This window comes from Anabrus simplex, chromosome 8, assembly GCF_040414725.1.
Source record: "Anabrus simplex isolate iqAnaSimp1 chromosome 8, ASM4041472v1, whole genome shotgun sequence".
NCBI classification, from domain to species: Eukaryota; Metazoa; Arthropoda; class Insecta; order Orthoptera; family Tettigoniidae; genus Anabrus; species Anabrus simplex.
In genome coordinates, this window is record NC_090272.1 from 131206268 (window position 1) to 131228324 (window position 22057).

The 22057-nt window shown below is 38.6% G+C and overlaps 1 protein-coding gene across 1 annotated transcript in view; it reads right to left on the reverse strand.

Moving 5' to 3' along the window:
* The window catches only part of LOC136878890 (dynein regulatory complex subunit 3), a 183322-nt gene that overhangs the window by 23122 nt on the left and 138143 nt on the right, over nt 1-22057 (reverse strand). Inside the window, exons 7-8 of the mRNA XM_067152470.2 lie at nt 14073-14162; nt 13727-13927 (exon numbers count right to left, since the gene is read on the reverse strand). Of these exons, the coding sequence (XP_067008571.2) occupies nt 13727-13927; nt 14073-14162 (291 nt within the window). The remainder of the gene's footprint in view (nt 1-13726; nt 13928-14072; nt 14163-22057) is intronic.

Genomic DNA, 22057 nt, shown 5'->3' on the forward strand with positions numbered 1-22057 from the left:
ATGAGTGTCCTGGATTATTTCTTAAAGACTATGAATGTGACTAGTGCAGTCAGTGAAACAGCTACAGCTACAGGTTGTTCCGAAAGAACAATCTATGCTATAAGGAAGGAACACTCACATGGTCCTTTGCAAACTCCCGCAAAAAAAAAAAAAAGCAAAAAAGAGAAGGACGGCAGAAAAATGCAAGGAAAATTAAATATGATGAAATTGTGCGTAGTGGAGTGTGTCGGGTGGTTCTCTCACCACTGACATTGAACGTGATTTTGAGTCGGGTAACTGGAAAAGATTCTTTGCCACTATTTTCCAAAACTACGGTGTATCGCTTCTTACATGATATAGGCTTCCGCTATTTAAGACGGGGTAATAAAGAGCTTTCATTGAAACCGATGAAATTATTAATTGGAGGCACAGATATCTCAGGGAGATAAAACGTTTGAGGGCACAAAATAAAGCTATAATCTACACAGATGAATCGTGGGTAAATATTGGGCAGACAGTGACAAAAGAATGGAAGGATACGACAGTGAAAAGTGCACGGCAGGCCGCCATTGAAGGGGTGAATTCGGGACTTAGGCCACCGAAAAGCCAAGGACCGCGATTCGCCTTAATCCACGCGGGTAATGAACATGGTTTTGTTCCAAATGCTGAACTAACATTTTTGTGCCATAAAAACACGGCGGACGCCCGCGAGGAAATGACTGGTGAAATTTACGAGAAGTGGTTTTCAGAACAACTGTTGCCGAACACTCCCGAAGGTGCCGTGATCGTGCTGGATAATGCCGCTTATCATTCACGGATTCGATCATTGCCGGTGACTTGTTGGCGAAAAGATGACATCGTACAGTGGTTACGTAAAAAGCAAATATCTTTTGAGGACGGGATGCTCAAGCGAGAATTGTTGCACATCGCTTCTCAGCATAGGGCCCTGTATGATAAGCAGAGAATAGATGAAATGGCAAAAGTGGCAGGTCACCAGGTTCTACGTCTCCCGCCTTATCACTGCGAGTTAAACCCTATTGAGATGGTGTGGTCCCAGGTGAAAAACTACATACGGTATAATAACGTATCATTCAAGAAAAATGATCCTGAACCCAGTTCATCCAAAGCGGGAACATCAGGCCTTGCAGTAATGATAGAAGGTGTACGTCCATTGTCTGAGAGCAACGCCAGTGATTAAGGTATGTTGTATTTATTTTACCATGCTACAAATATCAATTTATGAATGAATAACTTAAAATTACAAAATTACAAACGAAAAATATGGAACTGTGACGCACTGTTTGAGTCACAGTCGAGCGTGATCTTCACGAGTTGATTTCGCAACAGCGCGCTCCATCTACGCTGTACTGCAATATAAGGTTGGAACGCTCTATAGATGACCTAATACCAATTCTTAAACAGAATGCAGAAGATCTAGCTCTATTGAATCCAAGGAAAAGACCTGCCTGGTGGACCTCTGATTGTGTTAGAATACATGAAGAAAGATATCAAGCTTGGTTGAAATTTCAAGCCCACAAAACAGAAGAAAATTCCACTAACCTTAAGAATGTCGGAAAAGAATTCACCCAAACAATTAGAAGAATTATGAGAAAATATTAAAAAGATTTAGTTAACTATTGAGGAAAATTAGTTATTACAAAACCAATTCTAGAGATTATTACAACACTTCTGATAAACAATTACAAAAATACAACCCCCCTCCACATTATTGTTGAAAAATAAAGATGGAAAAACAGTGCATAACAATAAGGAAAATGCAGAAATCATGGCAGAAGCATTTAACAAACTCTTGAACAGTGATGAACCTGAAAAACTCTTATTAATTGATACACATACCCTGATTAAAACTAAACCAGAAAATATAAACTCACCTAGGCAAAAGAAGTTGAAGTAGTGCTTAAAGAAATAAAGAACTACAAAGCGTGAGGAGAAGACCAGGTTTTTGCAGAGATGTGGAAATATGCTGGCAGTGCAACTCAGACATCCCTCCATATGATATTACAGAAGATTTGGATATTAGAAAAATTCCCAGAAATATGGACAACAGCTATAATTAAGCCAATTCATAAGAAAGGTGAAAGAAGTAATCCAGACAACTATTGAGGTATTTCCATCCTTGACTGCACGTATAAGATTTTTTCGAAGATTACTATATAATCGGATTAAAGAACAACTTGATCAAGAGTTAGGTGAATGCCAGGGAGGCTTCAGACATTTGAGAAGCTGCTCTGAACAAATAATTTTGAAGCTAGTCATGGCACATCACAGAAAAACGAAACGAGCCCCTTTAAAAAACGTTTATAGATTTCAAGAAAGCTTATGACTCCATCCACAGACCAACATTATAAAAAAATTTAAGACATTTTGGACTTCACCCAAAGCTAATCAGATTGACTGAACTTTTAACTGATACAATTTCTAAAATTAAGTTCAGAGGAGAACTTTCTGAACCATTCTTGGTACAACTGGTTTAAGACAGGGTGACGGATTGTCGCCTCATCTTTTTAAGAGTGCACTAGAGTACGTTATGAGGGAATGGTACAAGAACAACTCGAAAAATATAAAAATTGGAACCGTGAAGGATAACATATATTTGAACTGTCCAGGATTTACTGATGATCTAGCTCTTCTGGCCAATTATATTCAGGAAACAAAACAACAAATAAAATCTTTACAGGAAATAGCTCAAAATATTGGTTTGAAAATTTCATTTGAAAAATCAGAAATTATGCTAACTCAACTTCCACTTGCAAACAAAATTAAGCTGGGAGACCAAGAAATAAAAATTGTAGAAAAATTCAAATATTTAGGTGAAATAATCACATATAACCTGAACGAGAAACCAGCATGGCAAAATAGAATAGATAAACTGGTTACAGCACAGCATGTTACCAAGAATACATATAATAAAAAGTGGCTCTCAATAGCAACCCAATTGAAACACTACACAACAGTCACCCAGCCACAAATTACATATGCAAGTGAAACATTATTCAAAACAACAAACATGGTTGCAATAGATAGAGTACTCAAGTTAGAAAGGAGAATAGTGAGAACCTGTTTAAATAAAAATTATCAAGTAAACAGGGTCTGGAGGCTAGCTTCCAATGAGACAATTTATAAAGAAATAAAACTTGTGACTAGCACAATGAAAAAGAAATGAATATCATTCTTAGGCCATCTAATACAGTCACCGCAAAATAGAACCAGTAGAAAAATAATAGAAAAATGATGGAAGAGTAAGAGTAAGAATAATATTAGATGGATCACAGAACTTAATGAAGACATGAGAGAGTTGAAAATTACAATAGAAGATTTAAAATACAAAACAAATACACTCAACATATTGAAAGATAAACACACTAGACTACAGACAAAAATCAACAAGCAGAGAATAGGAAGAGTGATTCAAGAAGCAGAAAGAAAATTATGTTCAGAAAGGATGAAACAATATTTGGCTGACAAAAAGAAGAAAAACCTCCATAAGCCTAAGTAGTCCTATGCTGGCTAAAAAATTATAATAGGTAAATAAATAAATAAATAAATAAATAAATAAATAAATAAATAAATAAATAAATAAATAAATAAATAAATTATTATTATTATTATTATTATTATTATTATTATTATTATTATTGGATGGCGAATCACAGATTACAGCTTGCAGATCATAAAACAGAGATTGTTCTCTTGACAAGAAAAAGGATCACGACCGTCATTCCAATGTATATTGGACATACAGAAATCGAAACATCTAGAAGTATAAAGTATCTCGGAGTGACACTTGATACCAAACTTACTTTTTGCGATCATATTAAACGGGTGACAGATAAGGCGGTGAAAACAACGATTGCGCTGAGTAGATTAATGAGCAACGTTAAAGGTTTGAAGTCTAGCAAACGATGACTTCTGATGTCGATAGTTCACTCGACACTTCTATATGGTGCCGAAGTCTGGGCTGAATCTCTGAAGTTTGAAAAATACCGGCGAAGGATAGCTGTGGTACAGCAGAGATCAGCTTTGCGTATTACAAGCGCACATCGCACAGTATTCAAACCTGCGGTCCTTACGATAGCAGCGGTAGCACCGATTGGTTTCCTTGCCTTAGAGAGACAGGAAGTCTGGCGAACTCAAGGAATGCTTGGAAAGAAGAGCGCTAAGGAGCTAGCTTATAGGCAATGAATGGAGCGGTGGCAGCAAAGATGGGAGGAAAATCCTCGAGGAAAATGGACTAAGCGGCTAATACCACGCCTAGCTGATTGGGTTGCCTGAGCTCATGGCGAGGTTAACTTTTACATTACGCAACTATTGACGGGTCACGGATACTTCCGGAAATTTCTACATAGAGTAGGTAGAGCGAGTGACTCGGCGTGTATTTATTGCAATGATATAGACGATGTATTTCACACATTTTTTGTATGCTGACATTGGTCAACTCAGAGAGGATGTTTATATACTGAGCAAGGAGAGTTGACGCCAGAAACTATTGTGCAGGCGATGCTACGAAACCAAGAATCTTGGGATCAGATAGCAGTATATGTAGAAGGCATCCTGCGTCAGAAAAAGAGAGATATGAATGATCATGCACGGCAGTAAGGAGAAATAAGGAAGAAGAAACCTAAGAAATTAGCACGACACCACCCTGAAGTAATGCGAGAGCGGTTCCGGGGCAGAAATATACGTTGTGGGAAAAGGGTGTGTGGGTTTTAGTGAGTAGGAATCTCACACGCTTGTGGAGTGCGGACCCTCACAAGTGTCTAATGAAAGATTTCCCACACTTCCCTCGTAAAAAAAATTATTATTATTATTATTATTATTATTATTATTATTATTATTATTATTATTATTATTATTATTATTATTATTATTATTATTATTATTGGTTGAGGCAAGAGTCATGGAACTTTTTTTTTCTTGAAGATACCAGTCCGGTAGGAAAATGTGACATATACAGACGAAATGACAAGGTGTTAACTACATGTGTGGACAATGAATAGCACTGAAATAACATAACACACTAATTTATTATGGTAGTATACAGGGCAATATGGCCTTCCCAGTGCAAAAGAATGACAACACAGTACACATAAAGTTGGCATAACAAACCTGGGCCTGAAGACCCTCAAAGTAGTCCCCTGCTACTGACACCACACGCTGCCAACGATGTGGGAGGCGCTGAATACCATCTGCCTTAGCATTTGTCGCACCATGTGTGAATCAGGTCACCTCTTCGTGCACAGAATTAGCAATGTCCTCTCATGTTGCAAACTGCCTACCATGTAGTGGTTCCTTAATCTTTCGAATGAGATCAAAATCACAGGGTGAAATGTCGGGAGAGTACGGTGGGTGCTCCAATTCTTCCCATCCCCAATGGCGCACTAGCTGCCCTACACACTCTGCTTTATGTGGTTTTGCATTGTCGTGCAGGATTATTGCACTGTCCACAAGATCCGGACATTTCTCCCGAGCGCCATGTCGTACCTGTCATACCAGAACCGTATTGCAAGCTGTCCACTTCATGGCCGTATCGATGAGTATAATCAACAAATTAATCTAAAAAATAAAGTATCGATTAGGTGGCTTTTTAGATTAATTTGTTGATACCAGAACCGGGCGAATTGGCCGTGCGGTTAGAGGCGCGTGGCTGTGAGCTTGCATCTGGGAGATAGTGGGTTCGAATCCCACTGTCAGCAGCCCTGAAGATGGTTTTCTGTGGTTTCCCATTTTCACACCAGGCAAATGCTGGGCCTGTACCTTAATTAAGGCCATGGCCATTTCCTTCCAACTCCTAGGCCTTTCCTATCCCACCATCGCCATAAGACCTATCTGCGTTGGTGCAACGTAAAGCCAGTAGCAAAAAAAAAGTCACACCAGGAAGTTCCTGTAGTACTGTGTGGGCACTGTTCTGCCATGTGGAACAAAGTGGCAAACAATGACACCCCTGACGTCATACCCAACGATCACCATCAGTTTGACTGGGGAAGGATTCTGATGGACCTTCTGCCTCCTTGGTGATCTAGCATGTCGCCTCTCCGCGGATTGACGTTTCAGTCCTGGTTCGTATGCCCTGGCCCAAAATTTATCGATGGCGATTATTTGTGACGAGAATTGATCGCCGTCCTGTTGCTAGCGTGCAAGGTGGTCGGAGCATATTGCATAGCGCACCCACCTTTGAACTACCGTCAGTGCATGCGGTACTCACGCGATGCGATTTTGCACAGTTGCAGCTCATTATGCAATATCCTGTGGACAGTGCATTTCTCGATGCCACTTGCCCTCTCTAACTCCAGTAGCGTCCATTGTCTGTCTTCATCCAGGAGCTGGTCGATGACAGCATGTGCCACGTCGGTCCGCACACTGACAGATCGTCCTGAACGTTGCTCATCACTGGCTGACACATGTCCTTGCTGAAACTTTCCCACCCACCGTGCTACTGTACGGTGTGGTAGGGCATTATTGCCAAGGTCTTCCACTAATTCACTGCGACATTCCATCGGATTTCTCCCTTGGAGAATGGCTATTTTGATGTAAGTGCGATGCTCAACACGGGTTACTTCCATCTCGCACGACACTCACCAAGTGACTGATTTCATAGCCCTCGCTGCGCTACTACCAGCTATCACAGAGCCATCTGTTGTTCTGCATACACACTATGCCTGCGGAACTTACACACGACACATATATGTTTGTGATCCGTTCACATATCTACAAGAAAAAAAATAGTTGCCATGACTTTTGCCCCAATCCTTGTATTATTATTGGTAGAGTGTTGGCTTCCAGATCGCAAGATCTTGGATTCAAACCCGGCACAGGTAGTCAGATTACTTTTAAGAGTGAAAGACAGGTCTATTTTCAATTCAACAAAACATGTCATATGATGTTGACATATAAAAGACCTCTGGTGACATATATGGTGATTACCCAACAAAAACTGATTAAAAATCTGCCACAAATCACCCAAAAAAAGACATAGAACAGAATGTTGAAATTCATGTGCAGGCAGTCTAGATGACATCAGATTAAAAGTTGCCTGTACACAGTAGCAGAGACCATCTACCTACCTGTCTATCTATCTATCTATCTATCTATCTATCTATCTATCCATCTAGAGTGCCAGCCTCCAGATTCCAAGATTGTGAATTCAAACACAACAGAGTTTGTCAGATTTTTGAGGGGCGGAAAAAGTCAGAAGTGACATGGCAACATGGAGATAACATATGGTTAGTGCTGTGAGTTTGTTTTACCAGTTTACATAGAAGAAGGAAACTTTAAGCAGTAACTACTAATGTAACATAAAACTGTAGTGAGATAAACAATAGGTGAATATTAATTACATTAGTAATTTCAAAAATGCTATTCAAATAGAAATGTTAACTCAGTTTTGTGAAACATTTGGTGAGGTTATGGGTGGCAAACCAAAGAAAAAGAGGTGAGAAGATGCCGGAGAAACAAGAACAGTGACCGGAGCGGTGTCAAGCGGAAGGAAATGGTACTATCTCGTCTTCTAATGAAGAATGTGGATCGACCAATCTCATAGATCTTGTTAACAATATAATGTGCAGCTCCACTTTCCTGGACTCACTTATTGATAGACTGGTAGAGAAAGTGGTAACTAGATTGCATGAAAGTATCGATTTTAATACAAGAGTTATTGAAGACAGAGCGGGAGGCTTAAGATTCACCGCCATCTAGCACCATGCTTGACGTCACGCACAGCCGAACATAGTCGAATCCACTCCCACCCGAAACAGTACATCTAGCACCCGATAGAGGGCAGCAGCTGCAGGTGCGCACTGGGACTCGCATTAATGTCATAATTTATGAAAATACTGAAATATACACTTTTAATGTAGTACTCATTTTATAAACGATAACATACATCATAATTATGACTAATGGTGATGATCTTATATTATCATTTATAAAATGAGTACTACATTAGAAGTGTATATTTCAGTACCAGCTGGAAGCCAAAGCATGGCTGACGAAACTGAGAAGTTAATTGACTATGTGCACGAGTGCGTTTTTAAAATATGATTTACGTCATCCGGACTACAAGGATGTAGTGAAGAAAGCAGAAGCATGGAGAGTGACTGGGAAGACACTACATCAAAGCAGTAAGTTACAGTAGGCTAGTATTATATTTTTATTCATAAATTAAAGATTCAAACAAAAATAAATGAAATGGAAGTGTGATCAAGACAATGACAACTACAATAATAGTATAGGTATAATAAGCACCAAGGAGTTAATAGTATGGTACAGCCATTATAATATAGATTATACAAGTATAATAATAAATATATCATACAAAGTAAAGTTTAATGAACATATTACATACACATTTTTTTTTTTTTTTTTTGCTAGTTGCTTTACGTCGCACCGACACAGATAGGTCTTATGGCGACGATGGGATAGGAAAGGCCTAGGAGTTGCAAGGAAGCAGCCGTGGCCTTAAGGTACAGCCCCAGCATTTGCCTGGTGTGAAAATGGGAAACCACGGAAAACCATCTTCAGGGCTGCCGACAGTGGGATTCGAACCCACTATCACCCATATGCAAGCTCACAGCCACGTGCCCCTGATCGCACGGCCAACTCACCCGGTCATACGCAAATTGTTTGACATCATGATTCAAGAAAGATTGTTAAAGTACTGAGCAAAATGGTTTCGGACTGCATGGGCAGCATCACATGATCTTTCTCTCGGTCGATTAATAGCTGAGAAAGCATTGATGGGCTGATTTGAGTTGTCTTCAGCTTCTCTGTGTTATTACCTCGAATAAAATTATGAAGGCAACAAGCAGCTTTAACAGTGTGTACAGCAGTATCAGTATCACACCTGATAGGGCTAAAAAACGCACACCACTTTTGAGCTAAAATGCTGAATGCATTTTCAACGATGCGCCGTGCTCTGCAAAGTTGTTTATTGTGCCTTTTCTCTAAATCATCAACGACTGCTTTTCTTGGAAAAGGACACATTAAATACGTATGTAACTTGAACCCTTCATCACCTACAAACACATGAGGGACGGGGGTATCTGTCCCAGGGAATGCCTTTGGAGGCAAAATTGTTTTGTTAGCAACAAAATTGCGATAGACGGAGGAATTCTCGAAGATAGCACTATCACTCTGCCGCCCATAACTACCTACAACAACAACAATGAACTTCTAGTAAGGATCAACTATGGCCAAGAGAACAATAGAATAATAGTTTTTGTAGCAAAAATAGCTTGATCCGCTGTTTTTAGGGCATTTAATTTCCACGTGTTTCCCATCTATGCCCCCGATGCAGTTGGGAAAGTTCCATTGTTCTCTAAGCCCAACTTTGGACTTCCTCTAAATCTCCTCCGTTGGAGTGGGCAAGTACAGTGGTTGTAGAACATTCCAGATCTCCATACATACTTCTTTAATTATGCTTGAAATAGTGTTGTGTCCAACGCAGAACGAGAAAGCGATAGTGTGATGGGAATCACCTGTAGCCAAATACCTATAACAATGAATACAATATGAATAATTGCATAAACAAACAAAAATTAAAAACTATTATTGTGACAAATTATTTTAACATTATTTTAACGATGTACCTAAACAGTAATTTAAATAGTGCTATTTGCAACAATTATTTGTATTCATTTCTCATTGAAATGTCGTATGGCTTTTAGTGCCGGGATATCCCAGGATGGGTTCGGCTCGCCAGGTGCAGGTCTTTCTATTTGACTCCCGTAGGCGACCTGCGCATCGTGATGAGGATGAAATGATGATGAAGATAACACATACACCCAGCCCCCGTGCCGCTGGAATTAACCAATTAAGGTTAAAATCCCCGACCCGGCCGGGAATCGAACCCGGGACCCTCTGAACCGAAGGCCAGTACGCTGACCGTTCAGCCAACGAGTCGGACATTTCTCATTTATATTTAACTTGACTGATTTCTTATAAAATTACTGTTTTATTGTTTTCTATAGGTGACACTGTGAGGCAGAAAAGGGAGAACTTGAGAGATTCTTATCTCAAGTACCTCAAGTTCTCAAAGAGCGTTACTGGTTCGGCAAAGAAATACAAACATTGGACCTGGGCTAAAAATTTGCAGTTCCTTCAAGATACAATCTCCCTGTGGCCAACTGTGTCAAATGTACCACAGACAGGTGCGGCAGATATTGTTCAGGTAGACGAGGATAGCAACAATGATGCCTGTGCAACCGACAGATCCCTAACAAAGCCACCACCTCCGAAAAAATCAAAGCCAATGGACGTCAGCACAGATGTTGATATGGTTTTACAGTATCTAGAGAGCAAAAAGGACAACAAGCCTAAAAATTGTCTTGACCGTATCGATCACATATTTTTGAGCTATGCTGAGACTTTTAAGAAGTTCTCACCTAGAACACAAGCTGTTTTAAAAATGGAAATGGCCCAAATGCTTGCCTGGGCTGAACTTTGCAATATGGATGCTCAGACTCCATCCCCATCCCCAAGTTGTTCATCGTGGCAAACCACTGCCAGTAATGATAATTACCCTGAAGAAAGACTAACTTACACTGATCCGAACGATACAAACCGATCACCACTTGGATTCCGTGCACCCTCAGCCGATTCGGCAAAAGTGTGGTACGAAATGTTCACAGGAGACATGTAGGAGTAGCAGGGACCTTCAGGGCTTAAATTTAATTTGTTGTATTGTGCTGTATTGTGAAACATGAGTAATCAAAAATAAAAAATGAATTAATTAAAATACACTTTACTTACCTCAGGCATATTGCTAGTCTTTCCTTAGCTCCAATGGGTTTCCTCCAGTTAGACGTTAGTTTTGCTATTTTAGGTTCAAGGAGAGTATGTAAGTTGTCAAATTGTTCTACAGTTATTAAAAAATATATGAAGAAACGGCCTGGAAATGACCTCAACTCGCATCATAGTTTGTGATACTCACCAAACTCCTCTCTTTTTTTCATTAATATCATGCACCCATTTTATTTTCTGTCTTGCTTGACTCAAAGCGAACAGAAGAAGCAATTCTGCTTTGTCAGAGGAACTGCTGGACATGTCTAATATCATGAACAGAAAATACTGTAATACACACTTGATCGTGATTGCTTTCACATTGGTTCGCCTTGACTTGTCTGCATTCTGTTTGACCACCCTAGCTGGCGACAGACTGCGGTCAGTCCGTTCACGTGGGCAGCCCGCTTTCTGTTTGACAGAGCCTTTTTGAGGTACAGTCCCGGCACTTGCTCGGTGTGAAAATGGGAAACAACGGAAAACCATCTTCAGAGCTGCTGACAGTGGGATTCGAACCCACCATCTCCCAGAGGCAAGCTCACAGCCACACACCACTAACCGCATGGCCAACTCGCCCGGTCAGCCGTTTTCTCGTGATGTATGTACAGACAGACAGACAGACAGACAGACAGACAGACAGACAGACAGACAGAAATAACAGAAATAACAGAAAAGTAAAAAGTGCATTTCCTTGTTACTGTGGACATGGCCTATACAGAAATACCATTCTTTTCAAATTCTGAGCAATATACAGACAAAACTCTTATTTTATATATAGTGTACGATGCGGAAAGGTATTTACAATGTTGTGGCAGGTTATCAGGGTCCCTAGAACTAAAATTACTGCACAGAGAGGTAGCATGTTTCACAAAACACTAAATTTATTAAACTACTATTTACAGTTAATTACAAGTTCACTCATGTTTAAGGTTTCCACTTGACACAGTTTTTACTCAGTATCGTAACACACACTCAGCCTATCACACAGCACTCTGGTGTGTCAAACTTCCTCTCCCCAACAGGCTTCTTGCAGTGCAGCATCATTCCAGAACACTTCACTTCTCAGCTTGCCACACACCACATATCAAGACCATCTTGAATCATTACAGTACTCACTGATTCCCAGGACTTTCATAACTCACTCAAGAATGACTGATACATACCAGTTGCGCTCTTTGTGTAGGCCCTTAGAAGATCATTCTGGGTGCCTGGCCCATTGTTAATCAGCTTCCAGCTTCTTCTAGACGCTTCCTTATCATGAGCCTCAACAATTAACTGGCGCTATTTTTTTACTCGCTGCTGGCCCCATTCACTTTAACGCTGCAAATTATCATATCTCAGGAGGTTTTACCAAACACTTATACACACTCACATTTACATCCTTACTGCAATCCCTAAATACCCTCATATTCATAACCAAGCGAAGTGATCTGTAACCCTTCTTAACCACCTCGTTAATATGATTACCCAGTCACAGGTTATTTCATTTTCTTCATAGCCTTTCTTTATAACTTTGTCAACCCACTGTTTTCTAGTTTCATGAAGAGTTTTGTTAATTGACTTAGGCTTTCATGCCTGGCATTACAATGATAATAGAAACTTTCCAATTTGGTAGATTGTGATCCAAGGGTTTATGGTCTCCAGCATTTTACCAGATACCACCCATCATTTTCAAGAGTCTGCTGACTCAGCCTAAGCAAGGGGTCCCACTCTTGATTATGAAACTATACAGATATCTACAATTATTTACAACAGAAATTATTACGACAATTCTTTATATACAACAATTATGCACAAATGATGTTCCTAAACACTTTTTTATCTACCCTTTTTGGGAATCTGTCCTTCAGTATCGCTAGAACTGCGGTCTGGATCATTCTGTTTGGTGTAATTCAGAGCAAAAGTCGTTCCTAGAAACTTTTTCACAACATGGCAGGTACTCAGGAGGGTGGCTTTCTGCAGTTCAATGTATGTGTGGTGATGCAGGCTTGATGCAGCCAGAGAGCTGTGCAAGCTTTTCGGAATAACACCAATACATGTTATCACTATTGGAACTCAGAGGACTGATTCTAGTATCCACAAGCGTTGTATTTCTATTGCCAGTTCTGTGTATTTTGATATATTTGTGGCTACTGTTGTTTGCATACTGAAGGTGTTTGGACAGACAATTTCTATAAGGGATGAGGATCTTTTTGATTTATCGATTAAAATAATATCTAGCCTATGTTGCTGAAAATCGGTTATGACATCTTGGTTACTACTACTACTACTACTACTACTACTACTACTACTACTACTACTACTACTACTACTTTTTTGCTAGTTGGTTTATGTCGACCGGTCAAGAAAGCCAAGAATAACGGCCGAGAGGATTCGTCGTGCTGACCACACGACACCTCATAATCTGCAGGTCTTCGGGCTGAGCAGCGGTCGCTTGGCAGGCCAAGGCCCTTCAAGGGCTGTAGTGCCATGGGGTTTGGTTTGGTTTGGTTTGGTTTATGTTGCACAGACAAGGATAGGTCTTCTGGCGACGATGGGATAGGAAAGAGCTAGAAGTGGGAAGAAAGTGGCCGTGGCCTTAATTACAGTACAGCTCCAACATTTGCCTGGTGTGAAAATGGAAAACCATCTTCAGGGCTGCCAACAGTGGAGTTTGAACCCACTATCTCCCGGATGCAAGCTCACAGCTGCGCGCCCCTCAACGCACAGCCAAATTGACCGGTACTACTACTACTACTACTACTACTACTACTACTACTACTACTACTACCACTACTACTACTACTACTTGTGATTATTAACAGTGCTGCAATCCACCGTACTGACCATATGACGCTTAGATGTGTGTTTGCTGATGCTTCTTGTAACTGTATCCTTTCAGCTGTTGTAAATACTTATCGTGACACATTTCTGTTGTAAAACTTAAGTAAACAATGGAAGAACAACTTACATGTTTTAAAATTGGTGGTATCACAAAGGATGGGTCATCCATCCTAAGATTTGCATTAGTGAGGTAGCGATTCCCATGTTCTTGCAGTTGCTCATTATACTCTGTCTCCAAATTACGGCACTGAACAAATAGTCCTTGTGCTCCTTCAATGAAAGAGTTCACTAGATCGTTCAAGTTGCGTTCAAATAAAGTGTTGGTGTCCTAAGGGCAGAAAAATAAACATCTAATAGAATGCCATAAACAATATAAGTTTGGAATAAGCAAGTTAAAATGTTGAAATATTTGCATTCATGCAGATAACACAAACAAACAATATATGGTAATATGGTATATTCATAGTCATTACTTCTTTATGGGTAGGAACTACAGAGTCATCAGCAGGGATGGGAAATGAGAATCCATGTCTCGAGAAGCCTGAGAACTTCTTGATGCCTTGCTGAAAAGATACATCACATGATATTCTCAAAAAGCCTAAGTACGCTTCTGATGTCGCACAGTACATTGAGTGTGAAAACATGCTGTGACGTCTCAGTCAACCAAACAAGTCAGGAGATGATTGACCTTCCAATCACTGTGAATAACACAGATGTATGCACAAGCAGGAAGAAAGGTAGTAGGAGGTATGATTTACCCCAGACATGCGATGAGATAGATAGCAGAATTTGTCAATTCATTTGAGCCTGAGCCCTCGATATATAGTGGATGGGAAAGATCTGCATCCCTCTGCTTGTAATTTATTGGATATAATAGTTTTTGCACACACTGAGGGCTACTGAGAGAAATTTATGGACCTGGAGTATTTCAGAGAAGTCCCAGAAATGTGCAATGCAATATTTGTCCCAGCATATGAGTTATGAAAGCAAAAATATATAAACGATTTGCCATATGAAGAGACCGCTGCATTTATAGCTTAAACTACATTCTGTTCTTCTTTTTATCATTTGCACGAATAAGTACAGTATTTATAATTTTACTGTAACATAAAGTTAAACAAAAAATAATACAAGAGGAAACAAAATTCAAAGGAATAACAACTCAAATTTTTATTAAATTGACCAACCAAGTGGCTTGCCCACTTGCACTTTTCTTCATTGTCACCCTCTTGTTGCCCTGTCCCTTTCTTTCTCTTTCTAGAATATTGGATTGCTAGTTTAAATAACTGATTGTCCTCTGCCATGGGTTCGTTTAGACTATTTTCCTTGTCAAGTTTATAAATTTCTAATTTCTTGAATATTCATTTGTTTGCCTTTATTTCAAGGGTGTAGCAGAACCATATCACGTTCGATATTTGTAAAGTGGTGATTGTTCTCATGCATATGATCACACATGGCAGAATATCTATCATATTTTCTTGCACTGACATGCTCTTTGTAGTGTACTACTACACTTCTACCTGACTGTCCCACATACTTTTTTTTTTTGCACTCTTGGCACTTCAACCTGTACACTCCCAATTTACTATAAGTACTGCTTGTATTCACGCTGTTAGAATTGAACAGGATTTTTTAATTATTTCTAGTCCTGAGAGACACATTAATATTATGTTTCACAAACAGTTTGGCCAGACTATATGACTGCCTATTGATATAAGTAAATGTCACAAATTTCTTCTTTTCTTTCTTGTTTACAAGGAAAGTTTTAGGTTTATTCATGATCTTACTCTTAATCCTATTTATGTAATTTTTGGAGTAACCACTGCTTCTGGCAATAATGTACATGATATTCATCTCTTTATTGATTACATTTTTATTTAATGGTATGTTAATGACTCTATTATAAATGCTATAGAATACTGCCTTCTTGTGATGTCCCAGATAGTTAGAACTGTTGTTAATTATGACATATGTTTGTGTGGGTTTCCTATATACATGGTAGACCAGATTTTCATTATTTCTAGTTATTGTTACATCCAAATAGTTCAAACTTTTGTTCTCCTCCATTTCAATTGTAAACTTGACGTATTTATCTATATTATTTAACTGGTCTAACAAACTATCCGGCTTAAGTTCCTGATCATTGTTAATGTACTGGGAGGTACACCTCAATGCCGCGCATTCAAAATTAGCGCCTAAATGAATTCCTGGAACTAATAACACAACAAGTTGGAACTTTAATCAGAAGATGTCACCGCCGAAATATTATGTAATTTCGTTATTGTGCAGTTTCCTAAACTGAGTGAATTTCTCCTTGTTTTGTTTGCCATTCATCAAGAAGTTTGACATTCTTCCACAGATGACACTACTAAAGACTATGATCACGCACCCTGGTGCGAGGTGTAAGAACTTATAATTCAAAGAAGTTTTGTATTCCTAAGTTTTTTTTACTGATTGATGTCCATTTATTTTTGGGTTGGCAATGGTTCCCTTTTCTTTCCGCCAGTTTTGAATCTAACCAATGAAAATTTTCTGTAATTAATTTTCCACCTATCACAGGCTTCTTTGATTTTGTGTGCTACTTTTGAATCTACCAATAAAATTAAGAGGGTGTGTCCTAATTCATCTTGAATGATCTCGAACCTTCCCTGAGGGTTAATAAACTGTGGCTTTTCACGTTTCTTGGCCAATTCATCGTCATCTTTCTGAGTGTGTGTGTGTTAAGCAGGAGGCGGGTAGCCTCTTTCATCGGCAGCTAGAATATCTACGAGGTAATGGCCAAATAACTTTATTCTTTCTTGCTACCTCCGCAGTTTAACCTGACGGAAAGGTCCGAATCTTTAACTATGTAACCAACTTTTCTAAAATGTAAATCTTCTTTCGGCTAATGTAAAAACTTCGTAAAATCTTTAACTGTAAATCCGTACAAATGGAAGAAGATGGTCTAATGACATTTCAAGAACCTCATTAAGTTGTTCTCTAATAAATTGTTCAACATAGGTGCTCAAGTAGAACTACGACATAAATATAACGTCTTTCTGGGCTAGTTACAAACTTAAAAAAATACAACTTATTTGCTACTTTTGAAAAAGACTAAATCAAGTACACATGCCAAGGTCCAATAGTATGAAAAATGGCACAGTGTTAGAATGCATTTCCTTATTAGTTTGTATATAATCATTTGTATTGTTCTATACTCACTTTCTTCATTTTGAAACAATATTTTTAAACTTTCATTCATATTCAACACTGACCATGACTCAAGGCCATCAATATTGTAATTTTCACTTGTACCTAAAACAAGTTACTCGTATAATGACGGCTTTTTCAAGTGAAGCTTTTTAATGTATTCAATTTTGCAGTAGATTTTATATCAATTTTAACAAGGTATCTGATATGGTTTGGAAGTTTTTTAATGTGTTCAATTTTGTAGTAGATTTTAGATCAATTTTAACCAGGTACCTGATATGGTTTGAGGTAATGATATGGCTGATGATGCCCCATAGGAAAGGGCAAAACATGTACCAATTCTTATTTTAATGAGGATTCAACTCTAACTTTAACATTGAGTTGTATTGAATAGGTGGAAGAGAAATAAATTTCTTACATTTATCATAAGGTTACTTTCAATACAGATTCGCAATGATTTTCTTTACTTGTAAAGCAGGATAAGCCGATCATCTGTATGACAAATTCTGAAGGCTGCAAAGTGGAAAGTGTACATTCCAAGATCCTGCACACTATGAACAAGGATGACCCGGATTGAAGGATGGAGTACTGTGAGTGGTTTGAAGGCATGCTTTGCGAGGATGAACGGTTTGCAGGGATGGTTATCTGGTTTGACGAGGTGCAATTCAAACTAAACAGTACTGTAAACCACCGCATCTACGTGTACTAGGCTCCTGAAAATCCTCACATTCACGTAGACAAACATGTTAATCTACCTGGTGATAATGTTTGGTTTGGTCTGTCATCGCGCGGTTTGATTGGCTATTCTTCTTTGAAGGTACCGTAACTGGTGAGTTGTATCTTCATGCGCTGCAAACATTGATTTTACCTGCCATTCGAGATGTGTTTAGAAATGAAAGATTTTACCTATAACAAAATGGCGCTCCACCTCACTACCACAGAGATGTCGGAGCCTGCTTGCATGAAAATCTACCTGGACGATGGATAGGTCAAAGAGGAGCTGTTGAATACCCATCATGGTTTCCAGACTTTACACCTTTTGACTTCTACCTATGGTTCTACCTATGGGGGACCTTAAAAAATGAAGTTTATCAACAGAAGCCAGCTACAATGAATGAGCTACAAGAAACCATCGAGGCATCCTGTGCGGCTATCACACCAGCAACACTGACAGCCGTAGTTCGGTCAGCAGTTCAGTGATTTCGAAGTTGTTTGGCTGTTAATGGGGGTCACATCGAGCACATAAAATAACCTTCCCCAACCCCCCGTGCAAGAATTGTAATGTTATGCCATTTTGATCTATTAATATTGACTATAAAAGAGTGTCTACATTTTTCTGAACCCCTCTGTATTATCTAAGGACAATACTATCCATAGTTTCGACGTCAAGGATATGTATTCGAACATTCCGATTAGTTAAGCAATTAACACACTCAAAGAAAATTTAGCAACACACAGTCCTTGAAGCAAAGTGGGAATTAATGAATTCATTCATTTATTAACGTTCACACTTGAGAATAACATTTTTACATTTAACAATAATATCTATAAGCAAGTAAGAGGGTTGGCTATGGGATCACGGCATCTGGTATCCTTGCATAAAATGAATTTCATTATAAAGCCCATATTGTCGTACGTATACTTAACAGGTATGGTCAAATGTTCCACCTTTACAATACTAAAAGTTTTATATTTAATTATTTAAATAACATTTAAAAAATAATGGAACATATTTCATCTATCTTGTAGACATCATCAGCCGAAAAGTTCCACAGTTCGCCTCCAGTCAGCCATAAACATCCATACACGCTGAGCTAGCCATTCTTGGGTAGGCGAGAACGTAAGTAATCAGAAGTGCCACATTTTATTTTTATTCATTCTTCTTTTGTATTACAAGATGCTTCAAAAACTTGCCTACTTTTAACGCTAATAATAGCCATCATTCTCGTTCTAGGGCACTCCGCCGCACATTCCACTTATGAAATCACGATCAGATATTCCGCCTACTTTTTTTATCAAGAATTGTCAACATCATGCCAATAAGACGAACTCAATATCATTTTACTGGAATCCTCACTCATGTTTAACAAATGTTTATCAATCGTCTTCATTCTACTGGAACTAAACATTGTGCTCCATATCATCATGTATTTACCGGCGCATCGGCAAACTGTATGTCAACACCAGCATCATCAAGTAAAGAAGGACTCTAATACTAATTTTATTACCAGGCGAGTTGGCCGTGCGCGTAGAGGCGCGCGGCTGTGAGCTTGCATCCGGGAGATAGTAGGTTCGAATCCCACTATCGGCAGCCCTGAAAATGGTTTTCCGTGGTTTCCCATTTTCACACCAGGCAAATGCTGGGGCTGTACCTTAATTAAGGCCACGGCCGCTTCCTTCCAACTCCCAAGCCTTTCCTATCCCATCGTCGCCATAAGACCTATCTGTGTCGGTGCGATGTAAAGCCCCTAGCAAAAAAAAAAATACTAATTTTATTCAACCATCTCATGTGTACAATATTTTAATTTTCACTTTTAACAGTATTCAAGTGTTGTGCTCAGAACATTCCAGCATATTCTTCACCATTTTAACTGACGGATTCGGCAGTCCGAATTATTTTAATGTGTTTTTGTCCTTGTCCTTTGTGCTTAATCTTAAAAACCTTTTGGCTGATGATGTCTATAAGATAGATGAAAATGTTCTGTTATTTTTAAAATGTTATTTAAATAATTAAATATAAAACTTTTAGTATTGTAAAGGTGGAACATTTGACCATACATTTTAAATATCTGGTATCCTGGAAGGCATATACTGTATATGGACTATCTAGAATCTACCAAAGTAGTAAATATAAGAAAAGGATTAGATCTTTGGTTGAAGTATATGGACAATGTGTTCGTTATTATATTAACAATGATCAGGAACTTAAGCCGGATAGTTTGTAAGACCAGTTAAATACTATAAATACATCAAGTTTACAATTGAAACGGAGGAGAACAAAAGTTTGAACTATTTGGATGTAACAATAACTAGAAATAATGAAAATCTGGTCTACCAAGTATATAGGAAACCCACAAAAACAGATGTCATAATTAACAACAGTTCTAACCATCTGGGACATCACAAGAAGGCGGTATTCTATAGCATGATTAATAGAGCCATTAACATGTCATTAGAGAAACATGAATTCAATAAAGAGATGAATATCATGGATGCCATTGCCAGAAGAAGTGGTTACTCCAAAAATTACATAAATAGGATTAAGAGTAAGATCATGAATAAACCTAAAACCTTCCTCATAAACAAGAAAGAAAAGAAGAAAATTGTGACATTTACTTATATCAATAGGCATCATATAGTCTGGCCAACCTGTTCGCGAAACATAATATTGTGTCTTTCAGGACTAGTAATAATAATAAAATTCTGTTCAATTCTAACAGCGTGAACACAAGCAGTACTTATAGTAAATTGGGAGTGCACAGGTTGACGTGCCAAGAGTGCAAAAAAAAGTATGTGGGACAGTCAGGTAGAAGTGTAGCAGTATGCTACAAAGAGCATGTCAATGCAAGAAAATATGCTAGATACTCTGCCATGTGTGAACATATGCACAATAACAATCCCCGCTTCATGAATATCGAACGTGATATGGTTCTGCTACATGCTTTAAATAAAGGCAAACAAATGAATATTCGCAAAATTAGAAATTTATAAGTTACAGAAACTTGACAAGGAAAGTAGTCTAAACAAACCCATTGCAGAGGACAATCAGTTATTTAAACTAGCAATCAAATATTCTAGAAAGGGAAAGAAAGGGATAAGGCAACAAGAGGGTGACAATAAAGAAAAGCACAAGTGGGTGGTAAAAAGTCAATTCCCCTCCCATGCTGTAGACTCCTCCCACTCGCTACGTAGACAGTCTGCCGATTGAGCTTATAGTGCCAACATACCTGTAAGGCCTTTGTAACCAAAGTAAGTCACTTTTAATTTCAGCGTTGGCTTCTCATTTCGTCATGTTGCTTTTGAATCATTACATTTTAGTTTTTTTCTTACAGACAAAGGAAGTCCATTTTAACCTGGCGGCTTGATCTCCAAAAAAGAATATAATCATTTCTGTTAGATGCGTCGAGATATTGTTTTGGTATCAAGAGACCCACACTGTTTTAACTTTACTAAGTATAACAACTTGAGACCCATGAAGGACGGTGGGACTATGAAGGTCATAAAGACGGCACACCACAATAACATTAGATAATTGTCAACCAGCTCAATTTTAGTACCATATACAAACTTTTTACAGGATATTGGACATAACATGAATGATATTCACATTTGAACTTTTAATGTTTTTATTGTATTCTTGTTTTTATCCAGTATTTTGTTAGGATATAAAAAGTTTTAAATAAGATCTTTTATTTGCATGTGATTTTAATCTGTAAGCTGAAGAAGAGGATTGTAATTCTCAAAACATGCATTTGATGGATTTTAAATTGTGTTGACAAGGCAGACTTTGACATAATTAATAACAGAAAAGAGTAGCGTTACAAAAATGTTGCAAACTTTGAGTTGGGAGGACTTTGGAGAAAGGAGGCGTGCTGCTCGACTAAGTGGTAGGTAATACCAATATAAATTATCTGTTATTGCACATTATAAATTTTCCAGCTAACTCATTTGTGGTTGCCAGCGTTTCATCCCAGTGTGCTAAGTTGGGGTCATCAGTTGGTAAATAGCACACCCATCAAGAAGTATGGCTAGAGCATACTGAGAAGGCCACTGCGTAGGCTAATTGGAGCCACTGGCAGTGGTAGGTTCCGAACTGTCAGTGGGAAGATGGTGTGGAATGACAGTAATAGACGAATAAGTTTGAGTGGTGTGTTTAAAAGTAGGAAAGATCACAATATGAAGATGAAGTTGGAATTCAAGAGGACAAACTGGGGCAAATGTGCATTTATAGGAAGGGGAGTTAGGGATTGGAATAACATACCATGGAAGATGTTCAACAAATTTCCAATTTCTTTGAAATCATTTTGTTATGGAATAACATGTTTAAGCCCCTTCCCATAAACATTTTCGAACTGGTGACCTTGCCGTGGAAAATGGTATCACGTAGCCTTTTAGCCAATGAATTTCCTACTGTCACTTCATATGTGATTTGGATCACATATTCAATGTTAAATTTCCCTATGTCTGTACGCTAAACTCGTAATCCTTTGAAAGCTTCATATATTTTTAATTGATTAAACATGTCATTTACTTGTGGCCTCTGCTGCGT